Source organism: Chanos chanos, chromosome 4, assembly GCF_902362185.1.
Source record: "Chanos chanos chromosome 4, fChaCha1.1, whole genome shotgun sequence".
Lineage (NCBI taxonomy): Eukaryota > Metazoa > Chordata > Actinopteri > Gonorynchiformes > Chanidae > Chanos > Chanos chanos.
Genome location: NC_044498.1, coordinates 29,166,084 through 29,189,904, shown reverse-complemented (window position 1 = coordinate 29,189,904; position 23,821 = coordinate 29,166,084). Strand labels below are relative to the sequence as shown.

General features: G+C 42.4%; 1 protein-coding gene across 1 annotated transcript in view; it reads right to left on the bottom strand.

Moving 5' to 3' along the window:
* mdga1 (MAM domain containing glycosylphosphatidylinositol anchor 1) overlaps nt 1-23,821 on the bottom strand; it is a 195,989-nt gene that overhangs the window by 31,636 nt on the left and 140,532 nt on the right. The window contains exons 16-17 of the mRNA XM_030772222.1: nt 15,761-15,891; nt 7,082-7,187 (exon numbers count right to left, since the gene is read on the bottom strand). Coding sequence (XP_030628082.1) covers nt 7,082-7,187; nt 15,761-15,891 — 237 coding nt within the window. The remainder of the gene's footprint in view (nt 1-7,081; nt 7,188-15,760; nt 15,892-23,821) is intronic.

The following is a 23,821-nucleotide window of genomic DNA, read 5'->3' as shown; positions in this document are numbered from 1 at the left end:
AAACAGCGTCTAAAATTGTAGATTTAATTTTTTGACCACTACAAATGGTCTGTAGCACTCATATACTTAGCTCTGACCTTGGAGCAAATTTTAGCAAAGAGAATATTAGTGAATAATTGTTGTTATGATCCGTGCTGTTCACATGCTAACTGGAAAGAAATGTAGCTGAACTGATCACAGAATGGTTTAAAGGTTTTTGATGGCTGCTGAAACCCTTGTTCTCTCTCTCTCTCTCTCTCTCTCTCTCTCTCTCACAAACACACCCACACTCTAACTGCAGTGTGTGTGTGTGAATGTGTGTAACTGTTACTATGACTTACGGTGACTGAGGTAAGACTTAGCTCAGTAATTAAATTGCCATGTTTCATTCTATATTCCTGTTCTTATTTTAAGCAGCAAAACTGTTTTACCTTAGCAAACACAAGATGATCAGGGTGAGAAATGAGACTCAGTGAATGGCCAATTGAAATACCTTCATAAATACAGCCGTATCAATAAATAATTTATTTATTTATTAATAATTTATCTTCTACATTATGCATTAATGACTGCTTACCATTCTTTACCACTGCCTGCAACTCTTTACAATTTACAATTTAGCTATTTGGCAGACGCTTTTTACCAAAGCGACTTACAATCAGTGCATCAGTCAGATTTCTAATACCTTGTGAGCAGAGATCACAATAAGACTGAGCGTCAAATTGCCCCTTCGCATTGCGCCCCTGGAATACTTTGACAAACACAGATACAAGACAAAGGTTTTTTTTTTTTTTCTAGGAAAAGGAGGTTAGGCATTGGGGGACAGGTGTGTTCTAAAGAGGTGGGTTTTCAGTTTCCTGCGGAATATGGCAAGAGATTCCGCAGTCTTGACTGCATGGGGGAGGTCGTTCCACCACCTCGGGGCAATGGCGGAGAAGAGGCGTGGTCGGGAGGAGTGGCTGCCGGGTTCCCGGAGTGAGGGGACCGTCAGTTGTCCAGAGGTCGTACAGCGGAGGGCCCTAGTTGGGGTGTACAGAGTTATAAGAGACTGAAGGTATGATCGGGCGGAGCCTCTTGTGGCCTGGTAGGCCAGCACCAGTGTCTTGAACTGGATGCGGGCTGCTACCAGAAGCCAGTGGAGTGCAGTAAGCAGTGGGGTGACATGAGAGTGCTTAGGGAGGTTGAATACCAGGCATGCAGCGGCGTTCTGCACGAGCTGGAGCGGCCTGATGGTGCAGGCCGGCAAGCCAGCCAGTAGAACGTTGCAGTAGTCCAGGCGGGAGATGACAAGCGCTTGGACCAGGAGCTGGGTCGCCTGTTGTGTGAGGAATGGGCGGATTCTCCTGATGTTGTATAGGGAGAATCTGCAGGATCGAGTGACTGCTGCGATGTGACCGGAGTAGGTCAGCTGGTTGTCGAGGGTTACGCCAAGGTTTTTGGCTGCTGTGGTGGGGAACACCACAGATCCCTCGATGGTGACTGCAGTGTCGATCGCTGGGGAGTTCTTAGCAGGAAAAAACAGGAGCTCCGTTTTCTCCGGGTTGAGTTTGAGATGGTTAGCAGACATCCAGGAGGCAATGTCAGCTAGGCAGGCTGCGATGTGAGGTTGAACCTGGGAGTCAGAGGGGGGGAAGGAGAAGAACAGCTGTGTGTCATCAGCGTAGCCGTGGTAAGAGAGGCCATGGGTGGGGATAACTTGACCGAGTGATCTGGTGTAGAGAGAGAAGAGGAGTGGACCAAGTACCGAACCTTGTGGGACACCCGTGTGTAAAGGGCGGGTGGAGGAGACCGATTCCCTCCAAGAGACCTGGTAGGAACGGTCCGACAGATAGGACTTGAACCATGCAAGTGCAGAACCCACGAAGCCCAGCCCAGCAAGGGATGAGAGGAGGATCTGGTGGTTGACTGTGTCGAATGCTGCGGAGAGGTCTAGGAGTATGAGGACAGAGCTGAGAGACTTTGCTCTGGCCAGGTGGAGCTCCTCCGTGACAGCAAGGAGGGCCGTCTCGGTGGAGTGGCCGGCTTTGAATCCGGATTGATTCTGATCCAGGAGATTGTACTGCAGAAGATATGGTGAGAGTTGGTTATATACTCCACGTTCCAAGGTTTTGGAGAGAAATGGTAGGAGAGAGACAGAACGGTAGCTACTGACATCAGCAGGGTCTAGGGTGGGCTTCTTGAGCAGTGGCTTGACCCGTGCTCTCTTCAGGGCGGAAGGAACCGTGCCAGTAGATAGGGAGCTGTTGATCAAGGACGAGATGAAGGGCAGAATGTCGTCCGAGATGGCCTGAAAGAGAGGGGAGGGGATGGGATCTAGAGGACAGGTAGTGGGACGATGGGATTTTATAAGTAAGAGAGCTTCAGCGTCAGATAGAGGGGAGAAGGAGGAGAAGATAGTGGGGGGGAGGGTGCAAGATTCGAGGTGGGAGGGGAAGGGGGGAAGGAGTCGCAGATGTCATTGATCTTCTTCTCGAAGAAGGAGACAAAGTCATCAGCAGATAGGGATGAGGGAGGAGGAGGCAGAGGAGGAGAGAGGAGGGAGGAGAAGGTGGAGAAGAGTTTGCGGGTGTTGGAGGAGGCAGAGTTGATCCTAGAGTGGAAAAAGGCAGATTTGGCAGCGGATAGGGTAGAGGAGAAAGAAGAAAGAAGAGAGTGGTAGTGGGATAGGTCGTTGGAGGATCTCGATTTCCGCCATCTCCGTTCAGCCACGCGAAGTTTGGTTCTGTCAGCACGGATACTATCAGTCAACCAGGGACTGGGAGCGGAGAGGCGAGCCGGTTTGGTGACTGGGGGGCAGAGGGTGTCCAGGACGAAGGCCAGCGCAGAGAGGACCGTAGAGGATTTCTCTTCCACGGGGAGAAGTGAGAAGGCTCCTACAGATGGGAGAGAGGAGCAGACCATGGAAGAGAAGGCACTAGAGGAGAGAGTGCGAAGGTTACGTCTAGCTGCGACTGGCAGCTTGGGAGCTGAGGATTTCAGGGAGGGAGAGATCGAGAGAGAGAAAGACATGAAGAAGTGATCTGAGGTGTGAAGCGGTGTGACCGTGAGATCAGGAACTTGGCAGCCTCTTGTGAAGACCAGGTCCAGTTGATTACCACCCTTGTGCGTTGCAGGGGACTCCATGAGGGTAAAGTCAAAGGACTGAAGGACAAAGGACTTTATATTTGTCCATCACTGTCTATCACTGTTTACCACTGCCTCCCACTGTTTACCATTGTTCACCACTGTCTACCACTGTTTACCAGTGTTCACCACTGCCTACCACTGTCTTCCACTGTTTACCGCTGTTTACCACTGTCTACCACTGTTGCCCACTGTTTTCCACTGTTCTCCACTGTTTACCACTGTTAAGGAATGTTCACAACTGCTCTCCACTGTCTACCACTGTCTATCATTGTTTACTACTGTTCAACACTGTCTACCACTGCTCACCACTGTTTATCACTTTTTACCACTGTCTAGTACTGTCCACCACTTTTCACCACTGTATTCCACTATCTACCATTGTCCACCAGTGTCCATTGTTTACTAACATTTCATAGTCAACTTAAAGACTCCTTTTCTACCAGCTCTTCGCCCTGCCATATACACTTTGGTTTTTGAGGGTGAGGTGTTAGAGGAGATGGCTCACTGTTCACGTTTGATCTGACAGAACTTGAGTATTAGCCTGGTCTCTTTACTGGTTAATGACAAACAAGTCAGTGGTGAAACAGAGGAGAGAGAATCAGGATCTCCAGTGAGCTGATCACAGTCCTCATTTATCTTTGTCATAATATATATTTCTGGCATACAAGGGATGTTTTTGCTGTAATGCTCATGTACCTTTGGTATAATGTATATTGCCTGCATGCAAGTGATGATTTTGCTGTCATGATGATTTTAAACCAATTCAGCTGACAGTAGAAGACAGTCAAACAAACCGGATAAACATACACAGACCATTCGGGAACAAACTTGGGATTTAGTTATCTAAACATTGTCAGTGAAAGAGCTCTAAGTTTACTTATTACTGCATAAACAGTTTTTAGTTATTTAACCTGACATAACTTTAGTTCCATCTCTTCATATGCAACCGTCCAAACTTGTAGATGTCTGTGTTTAATGGTATTTATAAGAGTACAGTTTCTTCTGAAAGTGGTCCAGACTCCCACCCTCAGAGCTCGTTTTAACTAGTATTCTGAAAGTTAGTCTATAGAACTGAGGGTCAGCCCCGTGGACCCACTGACAGTGACAGACTCTGCTCTGACTCCCAGAACAAATGGATTTCATTCCTCTAAATCACCAGCTTTTGAGTCTGGAGAAGTAGCTTGTGGAATGGAGGACACTCTGTTTTGTCCTTCGTATCATTTTTTTTTAATGTGAGTCCAGTCTCAGTGCTCAGGAGGAGTGCCTAGCCTCAGCTGTGCCATGGACATTTTCCATGGTTATTCTGCCAACTCCTCCCCAGTGTTCACAGCTTTTGCCACATCTCTACTGCAGAAGAGACACTTCTGTCCTTCACTGGTCCAGCCTGAGGCTCAATCCTCAGCTTTTCCCATGTCTTACAGCTACAGCTGTGCCACTCCAGTGTACAAGTGTCTCAACAGGAGCATAATGTGTGTGGAGACCCATGGAATACTGTTCCCTTGATTGGTATGCAACTGTGAATTCCCACATAGCCAGACATAAGCCTGTGATCTCTCAGCTTAAAGTCTGCTCCTGGCATTCTTGGGATCTCTCTCTTACCTACACGTATGTCCTATCATGGTTTTCATTTCACTCTAAGAAATTGTCTTGTAAAATTACAGTGAAGCACTGGCAGCTGTGGTTGCCAGTACTGTCCTGTGTGGTTGCCAGTTTTTTACTGTAGAAATAAATTGCGGTAGCAATACTGTAAAACTGTCTATAGTATCACTACCGTAATTTATTTCTATTGTTAATTACTGTAAAAGGTCTTACAGTATTGTGCTGTAGTGTGAGGTTTACAGTGAAATATTTGCAGCTGTGGTTGCCAATACTTCACTGTGTTTTCACAGTGTCACTACCGTGACTTATTTCCACAGTTCATTACTCCATTCACTTTCTAAGCCGTTTGTCCTAATTAGGTTCACGTGGGGTGCTGGAGCCTGTCCCAGCGCTCATTGGGCAAAAGGCAGGAAAACATCCTTGACAGGTCATCAGTCCATTTCAGGGCAGACACTCAGACAAACACATGCCTGACTGTAGGAGGACACTAAAGCTCCCAGAGGAAATGAACCCAGGACCTTTTTGCTGTGAAGCAACAGCGCTACTCACTGCACCACAACTTTCTCCCAGAACTCTTCTCTAGTGGTGAGCAGTTCAATTCATTTTAGTGAACCGATTCTTTCAAACAGTTTGATAAACTGAACCGGATTTTTTGGGGTTTTCGAGTTTTGATTCTTTTGCACTTCCGTACATTTCTACACTCCTTTCTTTTGCTTACGACACTTGCTGAAGCTTTACGTTGAACACAAAAGGCTATGTACAAATCTAATGTTAATAAAATAATTACTTAAACTTTCAGTAAAGCTATTTATCTCTCCTTTGCTAATGTTCCCTTTATATTTAAATTTATGTATATTTACAAAATCATATATATGTATTAAGATGTCGGTTTAGCATACATGTCCTTAAAAAGAGTTTCTAATATCAATCAGGTAAAGTAAACCAATACGTCGCATTTATTCGCCACACAAAAGTTTCTATTTCGTCACAGACAAGGGAGCTTGCATGTCTTTCAGCCTCTTACTTTCTTATTTCCAAACTGTCAAAGAAGTATGTAGCCCTATGGAAAGTAAGGTTATAATTTAAGTCAATGCACTTGTAAATAGAGTAAGTTCATAAATAGTATAAATAGAATTAAAAGGTTAAAAATATTCAGTGTGATATCTTACAGTTCATGTGTATTTTGCAGAGTGCAAGTAATTTCATGGTTAAGTTCACAGACTGTATTGTTTATATGGTGTGAAATATATTTTTGCTGTCTAATACTACACCTATAGTAATGGCATTGGCATTGCTGTAATATTACTTTATACTGTACACAAAGAATGTGTAAATAACTGTGTAATTTCACGTTATTTGTAATTAATGAACCAGTCAGAAGTGATTTGGAGGTCATGGGTTTAGCAGGAGGCGTGAGCGAGAGAGTAAGAGAGAGGACGAGAGCGCGTGGAAGGGGCTACTGTGTGCGAGTCAAGAGTTAGCAGTGTAAATATTTTACCCACGTATTTGTGTTTGAGTATTATGATAACATAGGTGCACAACCCATGGACTTTACGAGTTATGATACGAAACTGTCGGACTGTGTTGAACAATGTCTTTGGCGAGGAGGCACCGTTCTGCCAGCCCGCCAAATGAGTGAGATGGCTAACTTTTCCTCCTGGTTTCAACACGGAACAGAGGAGAGAGGAGTTGCATGCTCTGCTGCATAGTGGAACTTGTGAGTGAGTTATTTTTCCTTTGTGCTCAATAGAGTGAAAGAGCCGCTATAGTTTAGGCTACTACGCACACGAGCTACACACCAGGCCTGCAACGCACATGACTGGGGGTACTTTATTTTTGGCGGCTTTTCTTTTGATAGAGGCTTTTTGGGCCCATTAGTTATGTTATTGATATTTGAATGTATATGTCATTTGAAGTGTATTTCATTTGATTTAAGCACTTGTGGGATGTAAACAATGTAAAAGACAACAGATTTTTGGTTGGTTTAAAAGCTATAAGGTAAAACATACCTGTTTGTATTGCCACATGTGTAAATAAGTAAATATTTTATTTAAATTTAAAACCACTTTATTGTATTTGAAGGTTTATTCATATCTAAGCTTTGTAATAGTGACGTTCTTTACCAGGAGCATAAGAGTTCAGTTCATGATAGGGTAAGTTCAATACATATGCTTGGGGATCGAGCACCTTAAAAGAAGAAGATTTCTTAGAGTTTTTGGTTTTTTTTGTTTTTTTTCTTATGTCAAATTGCCCTTCTTATTGATTTCTCTCCAAACATGCAATGCTTTTAGCTCACACTATGTTTAAGTACTGTACCTTTCCTGACTTCCACTAGATCTTTGTGCAGACTGGTTTTCCCTTTCAGGGTGTAACAGACCTGTGTTGGAAACGCTGTCCTGCTTGCATTTCCCTTTAGTGACTGCTACATCGGCAATGGCGATGTGTCCCTCGAAGCTGTCTTCTCGTATCCCCTCAAAAATCACCTGCATGAACAGAACAGAGAGGTTCAGACCAGAGCTCGCTCCTATGCACTAGTTTAGCTGTCTGTGAGTTATAGGTGTTTTGGAAATGATGGGTCTCAAAGTGGATCAGACTCAAACAGCCATGAAAATAGCCTCAGGGGATAACTGTCAGGAATACCAAATGTGCGGTAATTTTCTAGAAGAATACCTGAGAAAAAAAAGACACCAGTGTAAAACTGGTAAAACAACACATAATTCTCACACTCAATCAATAATACGGCCAGAAAAATGACTTAGGAACCATTGTTAAAAAAGATTATGCATTATTTTGTGTTTTGTTATGGGAAATGCTGTTTCCACTACTTTTCTCTGAGATTAATGTAAATATTTAATGGTTGGTATAGTAACTTATTGCATGTGTCAGACAAGCCATACATGACCAGACGGATTCCCTTTCTCAGTAGCACGGACAGCGTCTATCATTTTAACTATGTCTGGTTTAGTGTTTCTCTTCTGTCCCATAGTACAGTGGTCAATACAACATGGCAGTGTGTGAAAAAGCGTTACGGTTGCCCTTGTTCAGGCCTCTGCTGTTGTGACTGACAGCTTAATTACCCCTAAAAACAGGGAGTAAATCCCACTACACAAAGCTTATCATGCCTGGGCTGTATGCTATTCTACAGCAGCATCACCAGTAAGAAGTCCACACAGCTAACTCAGGGCTTTCCATCCCACATATCTGCTTAATACAACCATAATTAAACTGGATAAATGACTTGCACAGAATGGACAGCTTCAGTGTTCATTCAATTTCCTGGGAACACACTCACAAAACATTTGAATCTATCTTCAAGGGTGAACATTTTTTAAGTTCTTTTACCCACAAGCCTCAGCATGTTCCGTAGCCTATATCTTATTTCCTCACAAAGCTTTTGCCTTAGATTTCCTTATAAATTAATGATTGGAACACATTCTTTTCTATTCTTTTGTATGTTTGTTTTTCTTTGGCACAATAATTTATGTCAAGTCTTCTGAAAGAAAAAAAATCATGTATTGTGAGGAGGACTGGTTTAGCTGTTTTTCTGTGACTGAGACTGGACTCTAATTGCTGAGACACCAGTAAATGAAAACCATGCAGTATCAATGTGAACTCTCAATGTGAAGTCTCTGAGCTGTCCAAGGCTTGCTCTGACTGGATATGAAGAGCTCTTTAGTGTCGCCATGGAGACAGACAGGTCAAAGTCAACAGGTTTGACTTCTGGATGACTGTCTAAGATGAGACAGACCTTCATCATCCTACAGTGGCTTACTCAAAGCCAAAGCTAAAGGACAGGCAATGGTAGAAAACAATCACAGGGTGAAGATGGAGGACGCTGTTAGTGGGTGGCGGAGCACCACTGGATTTCATTTGGCAGAAGGTGTCTGAGAGAGGCGTGTTTCAGCTGTGCTCTGTCGGCTAATTGGCTAAAGGGCTAGTGCACTATGCAGTTGGGAAATGTGACATCAGCAGTACTGAGGGCAGCAGGCTAATGATGGCCACTTAGATTAATATATGACCCATCTCTGAGACACAGGTGCATTAGTACAGAGAGACATAAGGCCAGGCTGACCAAACAAGACACGGCTCTGTCTCCGGATGTTTTATGAGATTTATCTTATGGTTTTGATTGGATGCAAATCCTGAAACCTAATAGGCTGACCACAGTGCCTGTATGAGGCTTAATGCTCATTAGTGAACTGAGAAACTTCACTTCACACTGACTCTAATAAAGACAGAGAGAGAGAGAGAGGGAGAGAGAGAGAGAGAGCGCAACACATAGCACGCAAAGCCAGACTGTCCCAAATTCGTTTGTTAGCGTTTGTATGTGTGCGTGTGTGCACGTGTGTGTTTGTTTGTTTGTTAAACGGTTGTATCCAGATGCTGAATACTGAGATTCAGACACAGAAATATGAACTTTTGAATATATCCAGATGTTTATTCAATATTCCTACTGGTCTTGGGGAATATTGATGTAAACAGACATTTCAATTTGCTGCTCACTTAGTTGAAATAACCAGCAAGAAAAACACGACACAAAACCACTTCCACTGCCGAACTTGTGCAGTACTCTCTGATAAAGCATTCTCTTAAAGCACTGCAAACTCTTGTCCATGTTGCAACTAGACTTACGGTGCTGAAGCTACAACACTGGCTTCTCTTTTTGCCTTTTTTTATCACTGTCACAGACACAGGCTGTCAGTCATCTAAAAGAGAAACCAAACTGTGTTGATAGGCTGAACCAGTTAACCAGTGTTCCCAGTAGCATTTCTAGGTTGTATGGAGCCCTGGGCTGTACTGACTGTGTACTGTACTGTGCTGATTGTGTACTGTACTGACTGTGTACTTTAATGTAATGACTGGGTACTTAGTGATTGTGATACTGTACTGGTTGTGTATTGTACTGATTGTGTACTGTACTGTACTGACTGTGTACTTTAATGTACTGACTGCGTACTTACTGATTGTATACTGTACTGTACTGATTGTACACTGTACTATACTGACTGTGTACTTTAATGTATTGACTGTGTACTTACTGATTGTATACTGTACTGTACTGATTGTACACTGTACTATACTGACTGTGTGCTGTACTGACTGTGTACTGTAATGCACTGACTGTGTACTGTATTGACTGTGTATCAGATGAAAGAGCTGTTTGGTTTGGTGAACCACAGAAAACAAAGTAAGAGAAAAGGAGATAGGGCTGGTATTGTAGATGGAAGTAATCCAAGACATGAGAGATGGAGAGATAAAAACACATAAAAGGACAAAAAGAGTGAGTGAATGAAAAGAAGTGGAGTGGTTAATGGATGCCGAGACTGAGGCTGAGATGTGCAGAATGAGAAAATGAGGATGTGATATAGATAAAAGGCTCATAACATGCAGAGCTGGAGAGGATCTTCTAAACGATCAGTGATCCACTGTGGCTCAGCTTTATGCCGTCTTATTTCCTTCCCTTTAGAAAACTCTCAGTTAATCAGAGCTAATAACTACTCAACTGAACTCTCCTCATTCCTCATCTCTCCTCTTTTAACGAGCTCACACGTTTTCCACAACATAGCACAAGCAGATCTTTAGTGACTCTGACCCGAGTGTGTTTCGTTCATTGTCATGACTATTCGCTAACAGTCATCTCCACCTCTACTCAACACAAGCCCGCAGGCTCCGCACTTTGATGTCATCTACTACCAAGAATGCACTGAATTATGGGTAAGTGGTGTGCTTTGTCCTGTTTACCAATGCATCATTACTCACAAGCCAAAACAAATGACATCACTGGCCCCAGGGTAAGAGCCTAAAGCTTCTCTCTACTTAGCTATCTTACAGCAGCTCCTATTCACCCTCAAGGCCAGTAAAGCAATGCACTATGGTACTTTCAACTATTTCTATGAGCAAAATTAATGTACAGAATCCTCATGAAACCTTCCCAGATGAACTTACATAAGCTGGTTTTGGAAATGTCGTTTGTCAGAGAGTAAGCATTTAACGTTGGGTTAAGTATGTGCCCATTTCAGAGCCTCATAAAAGGAAAGCACATGCCCAGTGTCCATGCCAGCTGGCCTTAATTCTGTCACATAGGCATCGAAACATGGGCCAGGCCACAGGGTGTTTTTTCACAAGAATTGTTTTCACAAGTAAGTTTAGAAGAGGGACAGAAAAATGAACACTTTAATAAGAAATCATTAAAAGTACATGCCATAAACTTTGTCAAAATCTTCAAACTGGGAGTTGTGAAAACAAAAACAAAAACAACAACAAAAAAAATCCCAGCTACAAGTATAGTCTAACTTTGGATTACTGTATTAAATAGCACAGAGCGATTAGAGCGGACTACTGCATTACATAGTACAGAGCGATTAGAGTGGACAACTGTATTAAATAGTACATAGCGATTAGAGCAGCCTATTGTATTAAATAGTACAGAGTGATTAGAGTGGACTGATGCACAAAGTACTAATGGAGGAGTTGGTTTTGAACATGCTGCTCCAACCTAATCACAACCTAATGACAAGTCTTCCCCATTAACCAGAAAGAATTATGTGTTTTGCTGTATCATCTCAGTACACTAAGAGTCTAGCCTGTTCTAAACATTTTAAAACTTACTGAATTAGAACTTTGAATTAGAAATTTAAAATTCAGAATTATCAAAGATGATTTTAAAGCTTTAACCCCATATATGCACTCTAAGTATCTTTGAAACATTTTTAGTTGCCAGTGTGATGGAATAAGAACCCTCCCTCTTTCCCTAAACCAGTGAGTCATTCGGCTCAGGCACATATAAAGGTAAAAAAAAGGTAACATGTTTATAAAAAAAAAAAAGGAACAGAAATGTGGTTGCTTGGACACTAATGCAGTGCTGACTCAGTGTAGATTTTTGGGTTCATTTAATGTAACCCACCTTTGTTAATATAGTTTAATTAACTGCATCAGATATTGTCACATGAGTGAGCAACAGACCAATCCAGCACCATAAACAACACAGGGGTACATACAGTTCCATAGAGAACTGACTGAAATGTTTTCAAAGTCTAGCATCAGCTCTCAAAGCTAAGCCATAGCAACACCGTCTCAGATCAAACAGCTTCAGTCGTATGGACAGACTTTCTCAACTCTCAGGACATTATACTTTGGGCATGAAACACTTCAGGCAGTCCTAATGACCAAAACAAACAAGGGCAGTCCTAATGACCAAAGCCTTGTTTTCTGAGACAGGATGGCGTGTATTAGAGAGGTCGCCCTGAAACATGTTTAGAAGATGGCTTAGGTACAGTGGATGTATGAAGACAAGTGCTGTCTCAAAATATGAGTGTACATGAATCCTTTTCGGAGATCCATTATTAAGTATTCATTTTAGCTATATTTGACTCAATGTACATGCTGTGTAGCTGTACAGTTACCCTATTTTGGATTTTGTTTCAGCACTGTGTATTGAGTGGCTTTTATGAATTGGCCGCTGAGTTTTGAAAATCTACATTGGAAGCATTTCAGCAGTGTAAGTCTCTACAGTGTACCTAACACAGTGTACCTAACACAGCTTACCTAACATAGTCACATGAGAAAAACAACTTTAGACACACAAATACACACAGCCTCTACAAGACCCACATTCGATGACTGCACTGTATTAGGTACTTACTATTAAAATGACTCTAACGTGGGTAGTCAAACACAAATAACGGTGGGTGAAAAGACGAGGGACGATGTGAGACCTGTACAAAGAGCTGATGTGTTTAAAAAGACAAAGACAAGGCAGGAATCAGAGCACTCCCTTGCACCACTCTGCCTCTCATTTCACCATCACTCGTATCACACGGGCTGTTGCTTCCCAAATACAAACAGAAGGATGAATATTTAATGAGCACAGAGAAGCCAGGGCTTTCTTAGCGAGCAGGGCAGATGGATGAAGGAGGGGGGGTGGGGGGGGGGGGGGTGGGCTTGGCCTGCCATACTTTTAACTTTGTTATTTCTCTTCATTAAATGGGAGCTCACCCCAGCCCCAGTTTGTGATGCTGCTGAGGAGATAGTGAAGGTGTGAGAGAGGGCTCTCCTGTGATTAATTCTAGTATCAGTCTGTCAGGACAGGCCAGTGACCCCTGACAAGTGGATCAGGAACCAAAGGATTCAAAGAGTAAGGAAAATTCTTCATGTTCTGTCTCTTCCTCAGTCGCTCTGTCTTTGAGGGGTGCTTGTGTGTGTTTCTCTCTCTTTGACTCTGACAGAGGCCTGGCCAGTACTGTGGTTAAAGCATGCTGTTTGTTCTTTCCATCACTTTTCCAAAGCACATTGTGTTTACTGAGACAGGACAGAAAAAAGAGAAAAAAGTGTCGTGTCAGTGGTATAGGAAAATTCTGGTTAATGGTGAATATTATGTTGAATACCGATATCACTTAGCTGTAACCATAACCTTATTTCAGAACTTGAACCCAGTGAAATTACAGTTACTCTAAAAAACTCGATTTATACACAGCGTTCTCAACACTAAACCTAGAAATTATTCAAAGTAACTCTTCATCAGCCTTAACATAGATTAAACAGCATAAAGTGGCAAGTACAACAATACTCTTTGAATTCAATACTAGCTAAGTTCCCGGATCACCATATTCAGAAACTTGGAAATGATTTACAATGTACTCAAAGAGCAGGAATTCGAATTATTACAACAATCAAATTCAAATGGTACAGAATGAATCTAATGTTGAATAAATTGCAATACAGGTGAAATAAGGGCACATCCTATATACACACACACATACAACAGCATCTAAACTATACACAAGAAGACAAATAACCAATGGTAGACATATAACGATATCCTCGCTACCTGAAGCATGTATGAATGGACAACTATGTGAGTATGGGGTATTCCTCACGAAGAGACACGCTTAACCAAAAGGAAATATCTAAGTGATGTTCTAGTGGAGTTATTTACACACAAAAGTTTAGTGAGGAAAGGAGAGAAAAAGGGAAAAAGAAGAGCAGGCTCCGCCACGTTCATATATGAGAGACTAGAGTTACTGAGGTTGGCAGTAAGAGACTGTGTGCGAGAATTCATGTCAGTGCCGGGAGAGTCTTTTAGCATCGCGGATCTTCTGAAATGGTGAGACTGGGCCGATTCGTCACAGAGATGAGCAGGGCGGAACAGATGGATTACATTATGGTTCACACATCTGGAGCTCAACTGGAACTGAAGCTGAACTGCAGCTTAACTAAACTGTAAGATAGTAGGGTGTCTGGCATTTTATTTGCTGCTGTCCTTTTGGGGGTGTCTCTGCCTAGAGTGAGGGAATGTTGATTGGACTCCATCAAGGCGATCTAGTATCTGTTGGTGAGTTGTCAACTCTGGCGTCTTTTAGGTGCTATGACGTCTGAGTTTCACATTGTCACTGAACGCAGGGGAGCTTGGACCATGATCAAGGGATAGGAACAGAGGCAAGGAGGAGGAATGATAGAGAAAGAAGGTGTCAAGGAAGGGTGAGAAAAAGGGGGAAGAGGGGGGCTGAGTCTACACAATAGTCAATAAGAAACCAGTGAAACATTTGTTTGCCCATGCATTTAAATGTAAAAAAAAAAACTTTCTTCTTATTGCTGCCCGACAAAAGAAAACGTTTAGGATTAAATAGGATTGCAGGCACTGTGTTACAGGAGCAGAAGAGTTTTAATAATGAGAACACTGGTCAGCACTAAAGCCACACTCCTTTCAGATCAGCCTCCCATTTCTAACCCAGTCCCTGCCCTACATATCCCCAAATTCCCTTAAACAAATCAAGCACAGAAAATCAGTAAAACTGATGAAGACACAGGACGAGAGGAGGTAAGACTGATGAACACACAGGATGAGAGGAGTTAAGACTAATGAACACACAGGTAGAGAGGAGGTAAGACTGATGAACACACAGGATGAGAGGAGGTAAGACCGATGAACACACAGGATGAGAGGAGGTAAGACCGATGAACACACAGGATGAGAGGAGGTAAGACTGATGAACACACAGGATGAGAGGAGGTAAGACTGATGAACACACAGGTAGAGAGGAGGTAAGACTGATGAACACACAGGGTGAGAGGAGGTAAGACTGATGAACACACAGGATGAGAGGAGGTAAGACTGATGAACACACAGGTAGAGAGGAGGTAAGACCGATGAACACACAGGATGAGAGGAGGTAAGACTGATGAACACACAGGTAGAGAAGAGGTAAGACCGATGAACACACAGGTAGAGAAGAGGTAAGACTGATGAACACACAGGGTGAGAGGAGGTAAGACTGATGAACACACAGGTAGAGAGGAGGTAAGAGAGATGATCTAGCATGTGCTCAGTCATATGCATCAAACAAGGACAAACATGACAAACAACTCCAGTTCCTATTTCACATCAAATATTGTGTGTTACAATATTTCACATTATTTACATAATCAGATCATTGTCTTCTATCTGTTATGTATATGCTCACTCCATACACACACCAACTTAGGCAGAACTTTTGATTTCTTTGTAGTGTTTGTAGGACCAGTGTTGGATACAGTACAACTGCACATGCATCAAACTGCAGCACTATTTGTTACCATGAGTGGTTCTGCGCACCATCTCCAATGAGATGGAACCACACCTGGTAGGAGAGCTGCACAAGCTCTGGATTCTGTTCTGCAGTAATTAACATGCCTACAAGTTTATTTGTATTAGACTGTCACTCTTTTATTGTATGTGTCTGGTACTTCGGGGCTCACGTCAGTTTTTCATTAACAGTTTTCCTCCATTTCTATGGCAAACTTATTGAATTTATCAAAAACATATAGAGACAAAAAATCTGTTAAAATCTTCAGAGCCACTTTTTTTTGTGTGTAGATTCTGATTTAAAGCATGGTGATTTACATGTATTCTCTTTTTCTCTCCGTCTGTGAATTGAACCACAGCATCACTCACTGACTGTAAAACAAACACACACACACACACAGACACACACACATACAAGCACACACACACATGCAAAAACAAATACACACACACACACGCACATGCACACAAACACAAACACACACAAAGCCCTACCCGGAAAGCTCCACTGGGATAAATCTCCACATTGGCCTTCTTCCAGCTGGGGCCTTGAGATGCGGACCGAGTCCAGACCAGTGAACTCACCGTGGCAATGCTGTTCACTCGCAGCAGCACGTTCAGTGTCCCTAAAGAAACAAATGGAACAGCTGACGTACAGCTACCCTGACTCAGTTTACATATTAAATTAGACTTTTCCCTCTCCCACATGCTACACAGCCCACTGTCAACAACAATCACACAGAATCCATGATTAAACTTGCCCAAGACAGGAAACAGTTGTTTCTCAGAGAGATGAACAGCAGTGAATCCTGTCACTCAGTGAAAGATCAGCAAATGTGTTTGCCTACAGTAGGACAAATGCATGAGAAATGTTTGTGTTGTGTTTGTGATGTCAGTGATCAGTGATGGTGTAGCTGTATAAGCGTGTGTTTGTATTTGAAAGTGAGTGTATCTGCCTTACAGCTTATGTGCAGTAGTTTGAGAGCATACATGCACACTGTCGCTAAGACAGGCATTTGGAAAATAAAGGATAAGGCTGGTATCCACAACCTGTCTCATGTGTTGTACTTACTTTGTGCTTTACAGAAACAAATCTATAACTCAACCAGAGCTCTGACACAGAAACACTACACAAAGATGGAAAAAAACAAAAAAAAACCAAAAAAAAAAACCTTTGAACTACAATACAACCTGGGACATGACAGTAAAAACTCTCACACACACACAATATCAAAGCAACATGCAAACAGGTATTTGCGCAGTTTATGGTAAAAGGCTTCATGGAAATCAGCCAATTGTGAGCTCATGAGATATTGATTTATTAGACACACACACATATATATATATTGTTGGGTGGACACTGTGCAGCTTTCAGAAAGAAAAGGACATTTGTTAACCTTAAGTGTTCCTTAGTAATTAAAGTTGCAGTTGTGTAAACTCTCTCCCTCTTTTTCACCCTTCTTTATCTATTTCTATCGCTCTCACTCTGCCTCTCTATCCCTATCCCATTTGATCCCCGTTCTCTCTTTATGGCCCAGGCCTCCCTGTGTTCAGGACCAATGCACACCAAAGCAGAAACCACTCGCTGTTACACCTAACAGACACCAGGCTCGATGTTTTAGCGCAGCAACCCCCAGACCATTTGGTCAAATGCTGATAAGTTTAATTGCGAGGGAGACTAGATCACCTCGGGAGGTTAGTTTCCCTGTGAGAATGGAATTCAGGCCATGTCACAGGCCCCATCTGCGTTGCTCCACTCGGGCACAAACTATGTAGAACAAAAGAAAAATGAAACTAACCATACGATATTATCGCTTAAATACGAATATCGAGTCATAACTGTTTGTATAGTCATAAATGCGCTGTAAAATTTAAAAATAACCAGGAGCCAAGTCACGAGCAGCTAATTGTATGACCATCGGTGTAACTGTGCTGTTTTTAATGATAAAGAAACCATATTTGGTCTTGTTTGGGAGCAGAAAATGCGGCAGATACGGGTACGCGGATGTAATTTTACTATTCTTCAATGGGAAAAAGTTGTGTAAAATTATTTCAACAGAGTACAAATTAATACTTGTTAAAATCCAAGGGGTGTCTCCTCCCTTCAGGCGGAGACACCCCCAAAAGGATAGCAGCAGCATTTTCAACAAAGAATGTATTGTCTTTAGTGCACTTTGTACGTTGTTAATTGATGAATCAAACAATTCGTTTCATTATATTTTATTATTTTTGAGTGCATTCTCAATTTACAGCACTTTCTCACCTGGTATTGTGTTTGTTAGACCAGTTGAGACCAGTTGTTTCCAGTTGAAATAAATAGCACCAGTTTCAACACCAGTCACATCCTATTGGTTTCAACTGGGTAGAACTGGTGAAGCAACCACTGCCCATGGCTCCGTTGGTCTAAATGGGTTTTAAATGGTTTCAACTGGTATTCTTAACTGGGCAAACCATTAGAATCTGAAAACCCAATTGGAACCAACTGAAACCAGTACAGACCGTTTGAGACCAATTCATCCAAATAGACTAGCTACTGGATTTTCAACTGGAATTTCCACAAGGGTGAAGAGTATTATTGTACTTGCTACTTTAATGCTGTTATTTATTATATGTACGGCTAATGAAGAGTTATTCTGAATAATTTCTAGGTTCAGTGTTCAGAGCACTGAGCTATAAATAGAGTTTTTTAGAATATCTGTAATTTCACTGGGTTCAGGTTCCAAAATAAGGTTATGGTTACAGCTAAGTGATATTAGTATTAAGTCTAATATTCACAGTGAACCATTAACCAGATTTTCCTCATACCATTGGCATGACAATATATACACATCCACACAGCAGAGATGCGAGCACATGACCAAGGGAGAGCTGATGGATTCACATTCACACTAGTAGTTTGAACTTAAGGGTAAAATACTGCAAATATCTGTAATTTATGCAATTTAGGAAATTATGATACTAAAATATGTACAGAGGCAGACAGCGAGACAGACAAGGAGAACACCAGTACGCCAGTTTCCACTGGGTTATACAAAGAGAACACCAGTATGACAGTAAATTACCCACCGCAGCGCTGTGGTGAACAATGTTAACAAAACTTTATATAAGAAACTGATACCTGAGCCTTTGGGAAAACATGAGCAGAGACATGTTTGGCAGAAGAATTGACAGCGTATTTTGGGATCAAGCTAAACATGCACTTAATTAGAGCTATGAAATCAAATATCACAGTGGGGCAGAACATCCAACACTGACTGTGGCACTCCTGGGTTATAATGTGTGTTATTCAGACAGGGCAGTGACTGTGGCACTCCTGGGTTATAATGTGTGTTATTCAGACAGGGCAGTGACTGTGGCACTCCTGGGTTATAATGTGTGTTATTCAGACAGGGCAGTGACTGTGGCACTCCTGGGTTATAATGTGTGTTATTCAGACAGGGCAGTGACTGTGGCACTCCTGGGTTATAATGTGTGTTATTCAGACAGGGCAGTGACTGTGGCACTCCTGGGTTATAATGTGTGTTATTCAGACAGGGCAGTGACTGTGGCACTCCTGGGTTATAATGTGTGTTATTCAGACAGGGCAGTGACTGTGGCACTCCTGGGTTATAATGTGTGTTATTCAGACAGGGCAGTGACTGTGGCACTCCTGGGTTATAATGTGTGTTATTCAGACAGGGCAGTGACTGTGGCACTCCTGGGTTATAATGTGTGTTATTCAGACAGGGCAGTGACTGTGGCACTCCTGGGTTATAATGTGTGTTATTCAGACAGGGCAGTGACTGTGGCACTCCTGGGTTATAATGTGTGTTATTCAGACAGGGCAGTGACTGTGGCACTCCTGGGTTATAATGTGTGTTATTCAGACAGGGCACTGACTGTGGCACTCCTGGGTTATAATGTGTGTTATTCAGACAGGGCAGTGACTGTGGCACTCCTGGGTTATAATGTGTGTTATTCAGACAGGGCAGTGACTGTGGCACTCCTGGGTTATAATGTGTGTTATTCAGACAGGGCAGTGACTGTGGCACTCCTGGGTTATAATGTGTGTTATTCAGACAGGGCAGTGACTGTGGCACTCCTGGGTTATAATGTGTGTTATTCAGACAGGGCAGTGACTGTGGCACTCCTGGGTTATAATGTGTGTTATTCAGACAGGGCAGTGACTGTGGCACTCCTGGGTTATAATGTGTGTTATTCAGACAGGGCAGTGACTGTGGCACTCCTGGGTTATAATGTGTGTTATTCAGACAGGGCAGTGACTGTGGCACTCCTGGGTTATAATGTGTGTTATTCAGACAGGGCAGTGACTGTGGCACTCCTGGGTTATAATGTGTGTTATTCAGACAGGGCAGTGACTGTGGCACTCCTGGGTTATAATGTGTGTTATTCAGACAGGGCAGTGACTGTGGCACTCCTGGGTTATAATGTGTGTTATTCAGACAGGGCAGTGACTGTGGCACTCCTGGGTTATAATGTGTGTTATTCAGACAGGGCAGTGACTGTGGCACTCCTGGGTTATAATGTGTGTTATTCAGACAGGGCAGTGACTGTGGCACTCCTGGGTTATAATGTGTGTTATTCAGACAGGGCAGTGACTGTGGCACTCCTGGGTTATAATGTGTGTTATTCAGACAGGGCAGTGACTGTGGCACTCCTGGGTTATAATGTGTGTTATTCAGACAGGGCAGTGACTGTGGCACTCCTGGGTTATAATGTGTGTTATTCAGACAGGGCAGTGACTGTGGCACTCCTGGGTTATAATGTGTGTTATTCAGACAGGGCAGTGACTGTGGCACTCCTGGGTTATAATGTGTGTTATTCAGACAGGGCAGTGACTGTGGCACTCCTGGGTTATAATGTGTGTTATTCAGACAGGGCAGTGATGCTGTGTTCAGCTGTAAAAATGGAAAGCACAAGGATCACAACATCAGAAAACATGCAGCCCTTACACAGACAGCACTGGAAACATGCAGCCCTTACACAGACAGCGCTGGAAACAGACGGTTAAGATATTTTTAAAACAGTACGACAGATCCAAAGACCACAACTCAGTTCCCTGATGAGGGAGTGTTGAGTGAGGAGAGGGACAATGAGATGAGATAGACATGGCTTTGTGCACACAAACTCAGTGGAAATTCTGCTGTCTTAATGACAGTAAACTGAACGCAGTCATTAAACACAGAGACTGACATTTATGTAAACTTTGAAAGCTGTAGACACATTTCCACAACATACAATGACATTTGTTCATCACTTTAAAAAGATAATGACATTTTGTGTTCTCTAATGACCCTATAACCCTATAAACCAATATTTTTTAAATTTTTTTTTTTTTACTGTTGTCTGGAGTTTGATTGTGTGCCATCTCCATTTACCACTGGAATGCTTTGCTCTGTTCACTGATTTCCCCCACAATTACAAAGCCTAAGGTGATGTGTCAAGAGCAACAATTTCACCTACGCCTGAAGAAAGAGTGAGCTGATGTACTGAAACCTAATCAACTAAAGACCTAAATTACTTGCAGCATAATTGACTGGAGTTCTAATTGGTGCTGCAGTGATTCTGACTAATCAAGTGTAATACACCTGTTTTAATAAACCTATGGACCAATACATCTTAGAGCAAATAGTCCAGGGACCTAGAGCTAAAAGACTGTGGAGCAAATGGACTTCCCCGCTTTGTTCCAATAACAGCAGGTGTGGAGGACCTGCACTTTTATTTATGAATAAATAAATAAAGAATGAGTGTAGAGCACACTCACTTCTTCATTGGTGTGTGGGTGGGAAAGCTGCTGTGTGTGAGGGAAATGCTTCTCTGACAGCTCTGAAAACACAGACACAGTGAAAGGCTCAAACAGAAAAGACAGTCAGCAAAAAGGAGACCAAGAGCCACAGAGAGATACACCCAGAGATATTGGTCATCCATATACACCCAGAGATATTGGTCATCCATATACACCCAGAGATACTGGTCATCCATATATACCCAGAGATACTGGTTATTCATATACACCCAGAGATACTGGTCATCCATATATACCTAGATATATTGGTTATCCATATATACCCAGTAGGGATGTACCCAAATCCACCTCCTGGGTGGGGGACTCCAGACAGTTCAAATTTAGTTCACTTAGTTTAGTTAAAAATACAAAAAAAGAGAGCAAGAGAGATGAAAGCACAATGTGAGGATGTGGAAATATGATTCATAATAAATTATTTACCAATATTAAATCAATTTGATGCTTTTAAGGCACAAAAACTGCATTGCCAATGAATATTAGGTTAGAAAATACAATATTTGCCTGATTTACAGGACTTCTGGTATAAACCATGACCATTTCCGGTCTACTATCCGAATACACATACAGAAACAGATAATTTCCTTGGCTGAACAGATACAGGTAATGACGTCTGTTTACACCTCTAATACTCATATATATATTGGTTATCCATAAATACTCAGATATCCTTATTATCCATACATCCTCAGAAATACTGGTTATCCATACATACTCAGATATATTGATTATCCATACATCCTCAGATATACTGGTTATCCATACATACTCAGTGGTGGGAAAGCAGTTTGGCCACAAGTCCTCACTCTTACGTACACAGTAATCCCCGCTGACCTGTGACATAACAGTCTGTTACACGCCAAGTGCAGGAGAAACAACAGCAATATCATAACAATTAACAGTACATGTCTACTACACAGAGTTCACCTCTATCATTATTAATGTTAATGTGTGTAATGCGTGTTCATCTCTATCATTATTAATGTTAATGCGTGTTCACCTCTATCATTATTAATGTTAATGTTAATATTAGTGATGGTCAGAAAAATGTGTGGCATTTATAAACATAAGCATCACTTACAATGCCTGTCATTTAGTTTATGTTTTTTAACAATGTAGATGCAGCATGTATCCAGTATTCTGTAGCTCTGTATTCAGTATTCTGTAGCTCTGTGTTCAGTATTCTGAAACTTTGAGATAACTGTTGAGGTCACATGGGGCGAAAGGAAGACGACTGTTTTTTTCATGCTGCTTCTCTGCAGGCAGGGGCACATGTGTCAGCTTTAGACCACAGTGACAGTAATGAACGGGGACTAGTCTCCTGGCCTGACCTCCTGTCAGCTGACAGTGTGGAAACAACACCTGTTTCCTGTTATGAGCTTCATTTACAGGTAGAAAAGTAACTGCAGTTCTTGCAGCTCTTTAAATGACACACAGGAGGTGGAGGCACAGTGACCACACAGTGCAGTTTCCTCCTGCCCTTTCCCTTCAATCAGTGTGGATGAGACCAAAGCACCTTTATGGGCCTGACAAGCCCCAGCACTCACAGAAACCCACAATAACTTACTTTGTTTATTAACAATAATTCATTTTGATGAAAGTGATTCTCCCATATCGGACACACAGTGGGTGGACATTACAACAAAAGATCCATGTCACTGTATGTACTCCATGTTGTTGTCTTGATTGGTAACATCCAGTATTCATATTGGCACCAGTGCAATACACCTACAGCCACTGTGAGTGCAGCCAACAAACCAGTTCCAACATCTTGGCTCGTAGGTTACCCATTACATAAGCTTTCCCCTGTACACTGCATCCTGATGGCTTGTTCATGAATGTGTATGAGTGCTATCAGCTCTTACTGCCCTGTCTGGCCAATTTACTGCCTATTCTAGCACCACTTCTCATGGCTTGTTTAGAAACCATGACAGATTCAGCAAGACAGTACTACAGGAGAGATCCCATTCTCCTTGTGTTCCTCACTCTTGCTCTCTCAGCTCAGGATAAAACGCGGCTGGAAAGATTTATTGATCCAGTGAAGAAAGGCGGACTGGGCAAACCTCCATCAACACAGCAAAACCCCCAAACAAAGAACAAAGAATTTTAATCAGGCACGGGCCAGGAGGACCTACAACAACCTCAGGAAACCCATGGGGGGCCACCTTCTGCTCTGTCTGAGTGGCCCGGTGAACCTGTTTCATGTTTTAGTCTTTCAGTTGCTATATCATTATGTGTTTGTGTGTGTGTGTGTGTGTGTGTGTGAGAGAGAGAGAAGACATGACTGGCCACAACAGGACAAAAAGCCATGACTGGACATGACAGGACATGAAAGGACAGAAGACATGACAGGACATGACAGGACAGGTGACACTAGGCAGTGTGGCAATGATACCCTCTTTATGTACATTTACATCTCCATCTCCTTGTCTCCTTCCCTAACTCATCCTCATCTTTTCTGTTCCCCACACTCTTTTCACTTTTTCCCTGTCGTCTTCCTTCTGTCTTTCTTCCCCGACTCCTGTCGCTCTCTCTGATTGTGTGTAATAACCATTAGAGTGGGGGTAAACAGCACTATGATTCAGTGTCAGCTCTCATAGCTATCTATGGGGCTGTTTCTCAGCAAGACGGCGCCTGTCAAAATATTGTTTAATGGAAAGCAAAACTCATTAAATGTTGTTTAATACAAGCGCTGTGAATGGCTCAGCTGTGATCTTCACTCATCCTAATAGGCTGCCTGTCTCACGGCGGGA